The following is a 15,212-nucleotide window of genomic DNA, read 5'->3' on the forward strand; positions in this document are numbered from 1 at the left end:
TTAATCTAATCTTTTGAACCACGTGTTTCATCATGTCCTGCCACCTGCAATCTTATCTTTTACTCATTCACTGTGGCATTGTGTAGAAAATATATACTGAATTATTACTTTTGTAACAATGTGAGTAAATTGTTGCTTTGTAAATTGTTACATAGTGTGTATAGTGTAGTAAATATAATGATGAAGTACATTGTAAATTGTTACATAGTAATCGATTAATGAATACATAATGTATAGTACATAGTTCATGTGGTTTATTTTGAATATATTGAAGTTGGGGATCTAGTTTGGAGAGGCTGAAGCAGGAAACCAAAACTGCTCAGAGCAGATTGCAAAGGTCCACTATAAATTTGGTCTGTGGTGCTCCCCCTCAGTAACTGGGAAGAACCTGGTCATCAGGTGCGAGGTGTTCTCTGTACTGTTGAAAGTGGACAGGTGTAGCCCATCCCCTACACCTCCTCCCTGGCAGTCACCAGAGCAGTCTTCCAGGTCATATGGGGATCCAAAATGGAAAGGGTCTGAAGGGTCGCCATGCCCAAACTGCCAGACAATGGGGGGCAAGGGGAGACCCAACATGACCCTCATCCTGATGACCACTTTCACGTGTGGCTGCACAGGGAAGCATAGTACAAGGGGTGCTATGTTCTGAGGTTCTACTTATCCCAGGGATTGTGAAGAATGGGCCTGCCCCATTGCTGTGTAATGTTCCAGTCAGCTGGACTTTGCCGTACCATCTATCCTTTGTGGAAAAGTTTTTCCAGACAAACACCTTTGACCATAATGCCATCAGGCAGTGCTCAGCACGGTACATCCTGGAGACATTGAGAGACAAAGACTTGATGGACACGATGGGGTGGTTTCCAGAGCAGGGTTGCCAGATTTGGCACAAGACAAATTTTTAAAAACATTTAAAAAGTTGTAAAAACCACCAACAGAACCAAAAAGAGCCTAAAAATCTGCAAAAATCGTCAAAAAAAAAGCCAATTGGCACTTTCTGCTGCCAGCCAATTCAAGAAAGCATCCAAAGAAGCCAAATCTGTCCCAGAACAGCTGTCCAGGTCAAATGCCTCTTCACCGACGCTCCTGACCAAGCTGAAGGGCTTGACCTTGCTGGCAGTGAGAGGAGCAGTCCCAGTCAAATCCTTTCTGTACACCAGAACATCACCACAACACACGTTGACCCCAAGATGACTGCAGTGGAGAGGAGACAGTTACCTATCTCTTTTCAGAATGCAGATTTGCTAAGAGTGTGTCATGCTTCATCCCCAGCTGCAGCTCTCTGATTTACAGGTTATTCCTGGGGATTCACACAGCATTAGACACACAGAACTGCTGGAAGACCATCAACTCGGTGAAAGACCCACTTTGGACTTCACCAAACCTGTTGGTTTTCAGCTCTCTGAGACATTGGTGCAGGAATACATGCTGAGGGACACACTGAGGCTTTGCACAACCATGCGAGGGCATTGTGGGGGAAGGACCACTATCTAGAATCTTTCCATTACTCTGCATTGAGGGGCTGAGACAGAAGAAGCTCTTCAAACAACAGAGGGGTCAGTAACAACAAGGTGCCACAATGGTGTGGAAATTAATGTAACAATGTACTGTGATGGAAATACATGGGTATGAAACTAAGGATGGGAAGAGACTTTGGACAGTTATACTTTTGTACAAATTTAGTGTGAATAAAGTATACTTTTGGTATTTAAAAAAAGGAAGATGTTTATGGTTTTTAAAAATTTTTTATTTTTCACACTATAAACCACATTGATCAAGATACACACATTTTCCTTTTCAAATATATACAGTGTCGTTTTCTCCCCCCCCTCTTCCCATCCCACTCTCCCTACCTCCCCTCCCATTCACTTAAAGTTCAGAATCTAAGATACATTAAACCCGTCAAACAATGTTGTCACTCAATAAAAATAAACAAGAAATTCCACTGAGTCAGTTCTTTTCATTCTCTTCTCCTTCTGTCATTTTAGGTGGTAGATGTCCCCGGTAGGTTTTCTCTATTGTGTTTCATGTATGGCTCCCATATTTGTTCAAATATTGTAATATTATTTCTTAAATTATATGTTAATTTTTCTAATGGAATACATTTATTCATTTCTATATACCATTGTTGTATTCTCAAGTTATCTTCTAATTTCCAGGCTGACATAATACATTTTTTTGCTACAGCTAGGGCTATCCTAACAAATCTTTTTTGAGCACCATCCAAATCAAGTCCAAATTCTTTGTTTTTTATATTACTTAGGAGGAAGATCTCTGGGTTTTTTTGTATATTGCTTTTTGTGATTTTATTTAATGTCTGGTTTAGATCTTCCCAAAATTTTTTCACTTTCTCACATGTCCAGATTGCATGAATTGTTGTTTCCATTTCCTTTTTACAGCGAAAACATCTGTCAGATACTGTTGGGTCCCATTTATTTAACTTTTGAGGTGTAATATATAGCCTGTGTATCCAGTTATATTGTATCATACGTAACCTCGTATTTATTGTATTTCTCATAATTCCTGAGCATAACTTCTCCCATGTTTCCTTCTTTATCTTTATGTTTAGATCTTGTTCCCATTTTTGTTTAGTTTTAGCATTTGTTTCCTCATTCTCCTTTTCTTGTAGTTTAATATACATGTTTGTTCTAAATTTTTTGATTATCATTGTGTCTGTAATCACATATTCAAAATTACTTCCCTCTGGTAACCTCAGACTGCTTCCCAATTTGTCCTTCAAGTAGGATTTCAGTTGGTAGTATGCCAACACTGTATCGTGAGTTATATTATATTTATCCTTCATTTGTTCAAAGGATAATAATTTATTTTCCGAAAAGCAATTTTCTATTCTTTTGATCCCTTTTTTCTCCCATTCTCTAAAGGAAAGGTTATCTATTGTAAAAGGGATTAGCTGATTTTGTGTCAGTATTAGTTTTGGTAGTTGGTAATTTGTTTTATTCCTTTCTACATGAATCTTCTTCCAAATATTGAGCAGATGATGTAATACTGGAGAATTCCTACGTTGTACCAATTTTTCATCCCATTTATATAATATATGTTCGGGTATCTTCTCCCCTATTTTATCTAGTTCTAATCTAGTCCAATCTGTCTTTTCCCTTGTTTGATAGAAATCTGATAAGTATCTTAATTGTGCGGCTCTATAATAATTTTTAAAGTTTGGCAGTTGTAAGCCTCCTTGTTTATACCATTGTGTTAATTTATCTAGTGCTATCCTTGGTTTCCCCCTTTCCATAAAAATTTCCTTATTATTTTCTTTAACTCCTTGAAAAATTTCTCTGTCAAGTGTATTGGCAATGCCTGAAATAGGTATTGTATCCTTGGGAAAATGTTCATTTTTAATACAGTTTATCCTTCCTATTAGTGTTAGTGGTAAGTCTTTCCAATGCTTTAAGTCGTCCTGTAATTTTTTCATTAGTGGATAATAATTGAGTTTATATAGATGGCCGAAGTTTTTATTTATTTGTATACCTAGGTACCGCATTGCTTGCATTTGCCATCTGAATGGTGATACTTTCTTAAATTTTGAGAAATCCGCATTATTCATTGGCATTGCTTCACTTTTATTTGCGTTAATCTTGCATTCCGACACTTCTCCATATTCCTTCAATTTCTTATGTAATTCTTTTATTGATATTTCTGGTTCTGTTAAGTATACTATAACGTCATCTGCAAATAAACTGATTTTATATCCCTTGTCTTTTATTTTTATCCCTTTTATTTTATTTTCTGTTCTTATCAGTTCTGCTAGTGGTTCTATGGCTAACGCGAACAATAAGGGCGATAGTGGGCACCCCTGCCTTGTTGATCTGCTTAAGTTAAATTGTTTTGATATATATCCATTTACTGTCACTTTCGCCAATGGTCCCTTATATAATGCTTTAATCCAATTAATATATTTCTCTGGTAAGCTGAATTTTTGTAGTACTTTGAATAAATAATTCCATTCTACTCTGTCAAAGGCCTTCTCTGCGTCTAAAGCAACCGCTACTGTTGGAGCTTTTTTTCCTTCTACTACATGAATTAAGTTAATAAATTTACAAATATTGTCTGTTGTTCGTCTTTTTTTAATAAATCCAGTTTGGTCTAGATTTACTATTTTTGGTACATAGTCGGCTAATCTGTTTGCTAATAGTTTAGCTATTATCTTATAATCTGTGTTAAGTAAAGATAGTGGTCTATATGACGCTGGTGCGAGTGGTTCTTTCCCTGTCTTTGGTATTACTGTAATTATTGCTGTTTTGCATGAATCTGGTAAGCTTTGTGTTTTATCAATCTGGTTGATTACTTCCAGGAGGGGAGGAATTAATAAATCTTTAAATGTTTTATAGAATTCTATTGGGAATCCATCCTCTCCTGGTGTTTTATTATTCGGTAGTTTTTTTTATTATCTCTTGTATTTCTACTATTTCAAATGGTTCTGTTAATTTATTTTGTTCCTCTGTTTGTAATTTCGGTAGTTCAATTTTAGTTAAAAATTCATCTATTTTGTCTTCTTTCCCTTCGTTTTCAGTTTGGTATAATTGTTTGTAGAATTCTCTGAAGTTTTCATTAATCTCCATTGGATTATATCTGATTTGTTTGTCTTTTTTCCTTGATGCCAATACCATTCTCTTAGTTTGTTCTGTCTTAAGCTGCCACGCTAGAATTTTGTGCGTTTTTTTCTCCTAGTTCATAATATTTCTGTTTTGTCTTTATTATGTTCTTCTCCTCCTTATGTTTGTAGTGTTTCATATTTTATTTTTTTATCTGCCAATTCTCTTCTTTTAGTTGTGTCTTCCTTCATTGCTAATTCTTTTTCTATATTTGCTATTTTCCTTTCCAACTGCTCTGTTTCCTGATTGTAGTCCTTCTTCATCTTGGTTACATAACTTATTATTTGCCCTCTGATGAACGCTTTCATTGCATCCCATAGTATAAACTGATCTTTCACTGATTCTGTATTTATTTCAAAATACATTTTAATTTGTCTTTCAATGATTTCTCTAAAATCCTGCCTTTTAAGTAGCATGGAGTTTAATCTCCATCTATACATTCTTGGAGGGATGTCCTCTAACTCTATTGTCAATATCAGGGGTGAGTGGTCCAATAATATTCTAGCTTTATATTCTGTTTTCCTAACTCTGTCTTGCATGCGAGCTGATAACAGGAATAGGTCTATTCTTGAGTATGTTTTGTCCTATCCAATCTCTCTTTAATTTCTTGTGCTCCACTTCAGTTAAGTGTGTTTCTTGCACAAATGCTATATCAATTTTTTCTTTTTTTTTCAGTAAATTTTGCAGTTTCTTCCTTTTAATTTGGTTATGTATTCCATTAATATTTAAAGTCATATTGTTCAACATAGCCATTTCATACTTTGTTTATCTTTCCTTTCCGTTTCCTCATCATCTTTATCCATTTCTGCTTTCTTTTTTTGAACACTTTATAAGACAACATTTCTAAAACATCAAACATTTCCCTTATTCTCCTATCTAAAATTTCTTTAACCCCACTATCCCCTCCCCTTCCTGAATTGCCCTTTATCCCTTGTCGGGCAACCACATCTCCCCTCTCCATTTGGATTCGCGAATTCACTCGCAAGCGTCAACTGATTTCGCAGTGACCGTAACTCCTCCCCACCCAGCCCCCCCAGAAAAGATTTTAATTTTCATATACAACAAAGGTCACTCTCTTAATTCCCTCCTTACTTCCTCTCTTCCCTTTCTTTCCCTTATTAATTCTTATCTACCCGAATAATATGAATATTCTTTTTCGTTTGGGTGTTGTTTCCTCCATATATCCAAAAGTTGCATTTCTTGCATCGATTTAATTATAAATTTGGTTACTTTGTTCTTTCTGTTAATTTTTTTCCCAGTTTTATCCATGTTTGAATCCAAATTAAGGTTGAAATCCCCTCCTATTAGTATGTTCCCTTGCGTGTCTGCTATCTTCAAAAAAATATCTTGCATAAATTTTTGATCTTCTTCGTTAGGTGAATATACATTGAGTAAATTCCAAAACTCCGAATATATCTGACATTTTATCATTACATATCTCCCTGCTGGATCTATTATTTCCTCTTCTATTTTAATTGGTACATTTTTACTGATTAATATAGCTACTCCTCTAGCTTTTGAATTATATGATATTGCTGTTACATGTCCTATCCAATCTCTCTTTAATTTCTTGTGCTCCACTTCAGTTAAGTGTGTTTCTTGCACAAATGCTATATCAATTTTTTCTTTTTTTTTCAGTAAATTTTGCAGTTTCTTCCTTTTAATTTGGTTATGTATTCCATTAATATTTAAAGTCATATTGTTCAACATAGCCATTTCATACTTTGTTTATCTTTCCTTTCCGTTTCCTCATCATCTTTATCCATTTCTGCTTTCTTTTTTTGAACACTTTATAAGACAACATTTCTAAAACATCAAACATTTCCCTTATTCTCCTATCTAAAATTTCTTTAACCCCACTATCCCCTCCCCTTCCTGAATTGCCCTTTATCCCTTGTCGGGCAACCACATCTCCCCTCTCCATTTGGATTCGCGAATTCACTCGCAAGCGTCAACTGATTTCGCAGTGACCGTAACTCCTCCCCACCCAGCCCCCCCAGAAAAGATTTTAATTTTCATATACAACAAAGGTCACTCTCTTAATTCCCTCCTTACTTCCTCTCTTCCCTTTCTTTCCCTCATTAATTCTTATCTATACTCTATATATTTTCTTTTAAATACACATACACTCATGTACACACACACACACATATATATACATACACCCATATATAGTTCGTGGTCATTTTTGCTCTCGTTACATGTCTTCATCTCTCTGTCTGTTTTGTAGTTGTTCTGCAAATTTTCGTGCTTCCTCCGGATCCAAGAATAGTCTGTTTTGCTGCCCTGGAATAACTATTTTAAGTACCGCTGGGTACTTTAGCATAAATTTATATCCTTTTTTCCATAGGATCGCTTTTGCTGTATTAAACTCCTTCCTCTTCTTCAGGAGTTCAAATCTTATATCTGGATAGAAAAAATTTTTTTGACCTTTGTATTCCAGTGGCTTTTTGTCTTCTCTTATTTTCTTCGTTGCTTTCTCCAATATATTTTCTCTTGTTGTATATCTTAGGAATTTTACTAAAATGGATCTTGGTTTTTGTTGTGGTTTAGGGGCTAATGTTCTATGTGCCCTTTCTATTTCCATTTCTTCCTGTAATTCTGGTCTTCCTAGGACCCTGGGGATCCAATCTTTTATAAATTCTCTCATATTCTTGCCTTCTTCATCTTCCTTAAGGCTCACTATCTTTATATTATTTCTCCTATTATAATTTTCCATTATATCTATCTTCTGAGCTAACAGCTCTTGTGTCTCTTTAACTTTTTTATTAGATTCTTCCATTTCTACGGTTGTTTCTCGTTCTTCCACCTTGTCCACTCTTTTTCCTATATCTGACATGACCATCTCTAATCTATTCATTTTTTTCTTCTGTACTGTTTATTCTTTTTATTTCACTAAATTCTTGTGATTGCCATTTTTTTATTGATTCCATATATTCTTTAAAAAAAAATCCATTGTCTTGCCCTTCCCTTCTTCTTCCATTTCTCTGTGTTCTTCCTCTTCTTCTTCCTCTGGGTTGGTCATCTGTTGTTTCTTTGATTTCTTTTTACTCTCTTCTTTCTTGCTCTCATTATTTTCTGTGTTTTCCTCTTGTTGTTGTGCTGTGGCTGTCATTCTCAGCTGTGGAGATTGACTCCTCAGCTGGTCCCCTCTCGTCAGTGTTTTTTTTGTCTTGTGCATCACGCATGCGCGACTCCTCGCGCATGCGCGGTTGCGCACTTTTGCTTGGCTCCGCGAGCCATTTTTGTAGTCCCGAGCTTGGGACTTCGACTGACCTGAGGGAGCGGGCTTCTCTCTCTCCACAGCGGGCCTCCTCGGACAGGTAAGGCCTTCACCTTCTTCTTCCGATGTCTTTTCTTCTTCTCTTCTTCCTGTTGCTTTCGACTTTTCTTTCTTCGTTGCCATTTTCTTCCCACCTTTACTTTCACTTTATTTTAATTTTCGTGTTTGTGCCTTTGCATTTTCTGTTTTTTTTTTTAAACTTTTCCGGAGAGGGCTGGAGTTCCCCGACCGGTCACTACTCCATCACGTGACTCCTGAAGATGTTTATGGTTGTTGGAATACACGGCCACTAGAGTTCAAAGTGTTTCATGGATGACCTGAACTCCATGATCACAACACTAAAAAAAACAAACAACAAATTCACTGACTTAAATACTTGGTCTCTCCACCACAGGTATGCCACACAAACAAGAACCTAGAGAATGTATTTACCCAACTATCATGACTTTTTCAGAAACATCCCTCAAAACTGATGGTTCCACAATCCAGTCAGACAAGGGCATAAAACTCATGGGAAAATAGTCTCTTCCCAGGTGAACACTAATCCAACTTTGACACATTACAATGTTCCTTTGTTGTTCTTCTTTGGCTTGGCTTCGCGGACGAAGATTTATGGAGGGGGTAAAAGTCCACGTCAGCTGCAGGCTCGATTCTGGCTGACAAGTCCGATGCGGGACAGGCAGACATGGTTGCAGCGGTTGCAGGGGAAAATTGGTTGGTTGGGGTTGGGTGTTGGGTTTTTCCTCCTTTGTCTTTTGTCAGTGAGGTGGGCTCTGCGGTCTTCTTCAAAGGAGGTTGCTGCCCGCCGAACTGTGAGGCGCCAAGATGCACGGTTTGAGGCGATATCCTCTAAACCACCACCTTGAACTGCAAAAACTGCTTTATAGCATGGTTTGTTACCAATGAATGACAAAAGATACAAGAAGCTTTTTTTGCACATTGCACTCATCAGTGAATTTTGCTGAATGTTATCTATGATTTCCTCACTGCTCAAATGAATATTTATAAAATAGTTGAATAAAGAGTGAAAGGAAGGCAACTTATTAACAGCAAAAATCCAGACACTTGGAGGTAAAAATACTAAGCAGTCTAATACTATTCCATTTCATGAGTTCATCAGTCTTAGTAGAGATCAGAATATAATTGATCTCCATAAACAAAGGGCCTGAGCCTTCCTCATTATTTTAAAAATGGAAAGAGGGGTGTTGGGAGTGGGGAAGTAGAGCTAAGTGTCCTTATAATATTGCTTAATATCACACATCAACCACAAATCCAAGCTAATAGCCCATAACATTTTGAATCAGGATCTTCAGTTGAAAAAAAAGTTGAATAAAGGAATTAATTCCCAAAATATGAATATAATTGGACAGATGGACTGCAGAATTCACTGAAAGACTGACAACGATACAATATATTTAAACGGGAGAACCTCTGACATTATGATCCATTTATGCTGTTGGAAATGCAATGCACCAACAGCTTAATGTTGCCAACCAACCAACATTTTCCAAATCTTAAAACAAATTAGGATCATGAACTTTAACATCAAAAAGATGGACAGATCTTTATTGCACATCAAGGTTTATTAAAGCCAATAAAAAAAAAAGTCCTCACATTTATCGAGCTCGTTTCATTGGTTTCTTTCGAACAATTCTCTAATGGTATTTCTGATATTAACAAGTGATTGTACATAAAGAACAGAGATATGTTCCTTACATTCTGTAGCAGAAACTCCACCACTGCAATCTGTCCATGAGCTGCTGCCCACATGAGTGGAGTAAAGCCTTGCTCATCTTGCATGTTTAGTAGATTGTCTAGAAATTATATAAAACAGAGGCATTCACACCAGTTTACAAACTTACAATAGAAAACATAGGCCACTCTACTCTTGAAGCTGCTTTTCCATTTAATAAGATGATGGCTGATCTTATAAATCAGCTCCACCATCCCAATTACCACCCTTAATCACATTCAAATGATTAAGTATCCACAGCTCTCCAGAGATGGGAGCAGTGGCAGAGAACAAGATTCTAAAGGTTCAAAACCCTGAGCAAAATAAAATCCTGCTCAACAGTGGAATTTTGGTCAGTGCATCTCCAGTAAGACAAATATTAAAAAAAAGCACAAGCCTGTGAGAACTCACCTTGCTCTATACGGCTCGCCAAATAAAGCAATTCCCCTTGTGCTGCCAGCTGATGAACAGACAAAGCTGTAAAAATGTATTTTCAAAATAGATTAACAATGGAGAACAAAAACAATTTGTTCCACTCAGCTTATTCTCAAAAGCAGGTTTCTACAAAAACAGACATCATCTTATCAGGAGCCAAAACTACTTTCTTCCTCTCAAGTACACCATGTCACTTCATATTAAATTCCTTTCCTCCACTGTGCAGCCAGTCTCCTCAGGCTACTGCATATATATTTGCCAAATAGATATCACTGATATGGCTCAAAACCTACTTCCTTGGCTGAGAATTAAATACAAATGAGAAAAATAAATTATTTTATCATCTCTATATTTTTATTTCAATCTTAAAATTATTTCAGGCACATGCAAAATCTACTTTCACTATTAATTATGTATCATATTACATATTAAATTCTAGACATTGTCTGTACAAATAAACTGCATTTACATCAGACTTACAGTGGAAGAGTAAGGGTGCTGCAGATATTTCATTTCCACGATGTTTGTTAGTCAAGGTTGTTGACTGTTTAATGGGAGAGAAATGCTTGGTTACTGATGGTGTGTAGACATGCCTTACTTGAATTCCAGAAGAAGTCTGTATATTGCACTCAGCTGCAAAAGCACAAGTATTTAAAAAAATGAAACTGGAAATTCATGCATGAAAATCAATGCCACCATTTCCATCAAAAATGCTAATATTTGGTACTTCAAGTAACTATCAATTTTTTTTATTTAGGCACAAGCTTTAGGATAGACCTATGTTTGGAAAGGAATGGGGTGAGGTTAAAACTCATAAGTAATCTTCATTCTTACACACAGTGCTAAACTTTGTCATCAAATTGCTGCTTTGCGTGGCATCTCTTCCTTCAGTCAGTGATTAGGTCATAAACTAACATTTCTTCCTTCCTCATGACTGACTTAAATAGATTTCACTTAAAGCTCATCTATTGGGAATATATCTCAATGAATCACAAGTCATATCACAACCAAGTTTTTTTTAGTCTGGGTTTCATTCTGATTGATGGACTATTTTAGAAATAAATGACAGAATGATGATATTTATATTTGCCTGTGACTGAGCCAACACTAACTTTTAGCTGCTGAACACCTCCCATTGAGCTACAGCTGACATGTGAAGCAGGGCAAGCCACAGGAGGCCACCAGGTCACAAGCAGCGGATTCTGGGCCCCACCCAGTCCTTGATGATTACAAATAAATAAAAACAGTTAAGTAACATCAAAATTATTTAATTAAATATTTATATGGTATAAATTAATTAAACAAAGAGAGCCTAGCAAAATGTTTTTCTTGTTCATGCACGCTAATGCACAATTCAAATGAAAGGAGCAATGCTTGGTGAAGCTGAGAGGCCAGATGTTAAATTTATCCAGCCCTCAGTGTGGGTTGATCTGGAACTGCTCCTGGACCCAGTGACGTCCAGAAACAGGGAGCAAAAGATCGGATGTGGCTTTCTGCAAAGTGCAGACAAGAAAATAAGATGTGGGACTTTACCAGCATTTTTTTCCTTTGAACCACTGGAAAAAGGTGAATACATTTCAAGAGAATATGTTTTTTCTCGTTACTCAATTTTCTTTAGGTAACTTCTGATTTGTCATATAGATAACAACCACTTGGCATAGTTTAGCTTTGAAATGACAAAATCCATATACAATATTTAAAATAAAGCTCTAAATACCATTAAGAATGACAGTAATTGTTGTTATTTATATACAGGTCTCTTTTGATAAAGGCCCATTTGAAATGAAGAGCTCCAGTCTTTTACTTATTTTTACGTTGTGTAATAAAGTCCCGGAAGAGAGCAGTTTGTATCTTGAGCAAACTTGACTGGAATATCATCCTGACACTTGTCAAATGAGAACCTCAATTCAAAATGGTTTGTGCTCACACCTGTCTCAAAAAGAGGCTTGAACTAGCTCTTACTATTTAGTCACACATAAAAGTGAATCAGAATTAAAGCACATCTTTGCATATTTGTACCCGTCATGCTGCTATACATTATTGTCATACATTAAAGTTTTTCACCTATTTGAAGTTTATTTTTGAAAGGATGCATTTCCAAGCTATAAATTCACTGAAACAGCTTCCTTAGAATAATGGTAACCAAAATCAACAACTTTTCCCTGATTTTATTCTTTGTTTCATGAAAAGTGTCATCTGCATTTTCTCTTCATCCCTTGTAGTGTCAGAATTTCAACATTAACCAGTAATTTTTTCTAGATGAAAGCGCTATTCTAAAATATTTGCATATTACCTACCTTTAAACAACACAGAGGCCACTTCCAGATCAGAGTTCACCTGATCCTGAATGTTTTTACTTTCTTCCTCATTCAGTGACTTCACAAAGCGAGAGCAAACATTCATATCAAATCTATTAGGCAGAACAAATTTCATTCCCATAGCCACATTGTGGGAAGGACCCACTTCTGCAAGATTTTCAGCTCGGGGCTCCATCTTGATGTATGGAATCTCGGCAAATGAAGGATTATTCTTGTTTCCACCTTCAGATGATTCAGCTTCAGTGTTTTGGTTCTGCACTGCAGCCATTTCTATTCAACTCAGTCAGTAACATTTGTTACTCCATCTGTTGGTATAACATCAAATTACACTAGATCAACGAACACATGGAAGAAAATTATAATAGTCTCGTCACACAGCACAGAAACAGGCCCCGCCAATGCCAACCTATTTGTCAGTCTATATTTATTTCATTTGTTTGCATTAGGACCATTACATCTTGCTTATTTAACAGTTTGTCTAAATGTCTCTTAAACATAACAACTGTATCTGATTCCATCACCATCTCTGGCAGCAGATTCTGGATATCAACCGGTCTATGTGTGTATAAGGACTTAACCCATAGATTCTTAGCAGTCCATCCTCTCAAATTACATTAAAATATCAAGACTTCAAAGTTCGCACAAAATTTATGGCCTATAAGGCAGCAGTGATCTCTGTCCTGCTGGTCAGAATGCAATAATCTGCTATCTGACCATTCTGAAGATCCAATGATCAGCATATGGCTCATTAGATAAAGAAAATAATGCTCCCTTTCAAGTCACTGAGGCATTGTTTTTCTCAATTGTTTCTGATTTGCCGGGGTTCCATTTCCACACATCCTTTAAACTTACCTGCATCACTAGGAAATTTATTATAATATTTTAAGAGTGAATTAAAATATGCTGCAGATAATCAGAAATAGTGTTGACGATCTGCTGTTCTGGCACCATTGCTGCTCTGTGCCTGCCAGATATTGTAGTTTTTCTGTTTGAGCTTCTGAGAGATTGATTAATGAAGGAGTCCATGCACGTAGCAGCCAAGGAATTACAAATGGAATTCAACATTATGCATTAATTATTGAACATTTTACAACCTTGACAAGACATTAATGTTTCTGTTTTAAAGCTTTAATCAATCTACCATCTCAAAACACTGAAGAGTCATTACCTACCAACTCTACAAAATCTTCCACATATATTGGAAGGATAAACAAACCAAATGGGTGTATTACTTCCCAGTCCAATATTTTCAACATTACTAAACTAATTTTAAAAAAAATCAGCACAACTGGGCTGGCCCTTGGGCAAGATTCAATCATGTGCCAAAAACCTTCTTGGGAATACACAACATTCCCACTAACTTCTGGGAATCGCACCATGACTGTTCAAACTGGAACAGTCAGGAAGGTAAAGGGGGAATTCAAAGGTACATTTGAACCAACTTTTCATGATCAGCAGAAATACGTCTTTGTGAACTTGAGCATCATCCAGTTGAGCACAGTTAAATGAATACTGTGGGATAATGCAGCGCCTACCAAATTAGTCACCATGACCTCATTTGTTAGAATAAATTAGAATGTTGGGAATTCAAGAATTATTCCAGGTTTTAAACAGCTAATCCCAGGGTTACACTGATGAAGACAACTGAAGAGTTGCTGTCTTATTGGAAAGATGGTCTATCTTTTGGGATTTAATATTGATTTATCAGGGTTATATATTAAACTAGGGTTCACATTTTTCCCTGTTGGATCAGGCCAGTAATCCAACAACAAAACCATCTGAAGATCATCAGGACTTGAGTGGTTCAAGAAGACAGATTACAATCATCTTATCAGCAACTAGATAACAACCACTTGGCATAGTTTAGCTTTGAAATGACAAAATCCATATACAATATTCAAAATAAAGCTCTAAATACTATTAAGAATGACAGTAATTGTAGTTATTTATATACAGGTCTCTTTTGATAAAGGCCCATTTGAAATGAAGAGCTCCAGTCTTTTACTTATTTTTACATTGTGTAATAAAGTCCCGGAAGAGAGCAGTTTGCATCTTGAGCAAACTTGACTGGAATATCATCCTGACACTTGTCAAATGAGAACCTCAATTCAAAATGGTTTGTGCTCACACCTGTCTCGAAAAGACCGGTTCTCATACACTGTTAGTATCCTGCTAACACTTGTCCATTTTTTAGTTTTGTTTACTTTCCCTCCATGTGTTGCCTCACACTTCTAATTGAATCCCATTTGCCACTTGCTCCAAATTTCCCAATTCAACTGGACGTCCTACCTTCAGTCTCAGCCCCTCTAGATCCATTCATCAATCTTCAATACATTGACCACTGCCCACTCTCACACTAATTTACCTCCCTCTGAACTTACAGCACTCTGTTCACGAAGGACTGACCCTGATATTATCATAAAACTGACTAACGAGCGCAAAATTATTGTGGTTTGGAAATTCTGAACTTAGAGGCTGAATTTCAGTTTTCAGACACCTCAAACCTTCCACTGGACCATCTTATTTCCTCAGAACTTTCCTCTTTTGGCTTCCAGTCTCATTGCTCTCTCTCACATACATTTTGTTCCACACCTTCTTCAATATCTGTGTGAAGGACTGTCCAAGTGAACCCACTGTTTCAGCTACTCTCTTAACATCATGAAATGCTTTGAGCATCTGGTAATGCAGCACATTAATTGTGACCTTCCAGCGATCTTGGACCTGCTCCAGTTTATCTACTGTCCATACCAGTTCTCAGAAGATGTTATAGCCTTGACCCTCCATTCCGCCCTGGCCCACCTACAGAAATATGCTTCATACACCAGGCTCCCAGG

The 15,212-nt window shown here is 36.7% G+C and overlaps 1 protein-coding gene across 1 annotated transcript in view; it reads right to left on the bottom strand.

Moving 5' to 3' along the window:
- The window catches only part of ankra2 (ankyrin repeat, family A (RFXANK-like), 2), a 29,749-nt gene that overhangs the window by 8,137 nt on the left and 6,400 nt on the right, over positions 1-15,212 (bottom strand). Inside the window, exons 2-5 of the mRNA XM_069937143.1 lie at positions 12,358-12,683; positions 10,541-10,693; positions 10,037-10,102; positions 9,610-9,707 (exon numbers count right to left, since the gene is read on the bottom strand). Coding sequence (XP_069793244.1) covers positions 9,610-9,707; positions 10,037-10,102; positions 10,541-10,693; positions 12,358-12,646 — 606 coding nt within the window. The 5' untranslated portion in view covers positions 12,647-12,683. The remainder of the gene's footprint in view (positions 1-9,609; positions 9,708-10,036; positions 10,103-10,540; positions 10,694-12,357; positions 12,684-15,212) is intronic.

The sequence above is a fragment of the Narcine bancroftii genome, chromosome 1 (genome assembly GCF_036971445.1).
Source record: "Narcine bancroftii isolate sNarBan1 chromosome 1, sNarBan1.hap1, whole genome shotgun sequence".
Taxonomy (NCBI): domain Eukaryota; kingdom Metazoa; phylum Chordata; class Chondrichthyes; order Torpediniformes; family Narcinidae; genus Narcine; species Narcine bancroftii.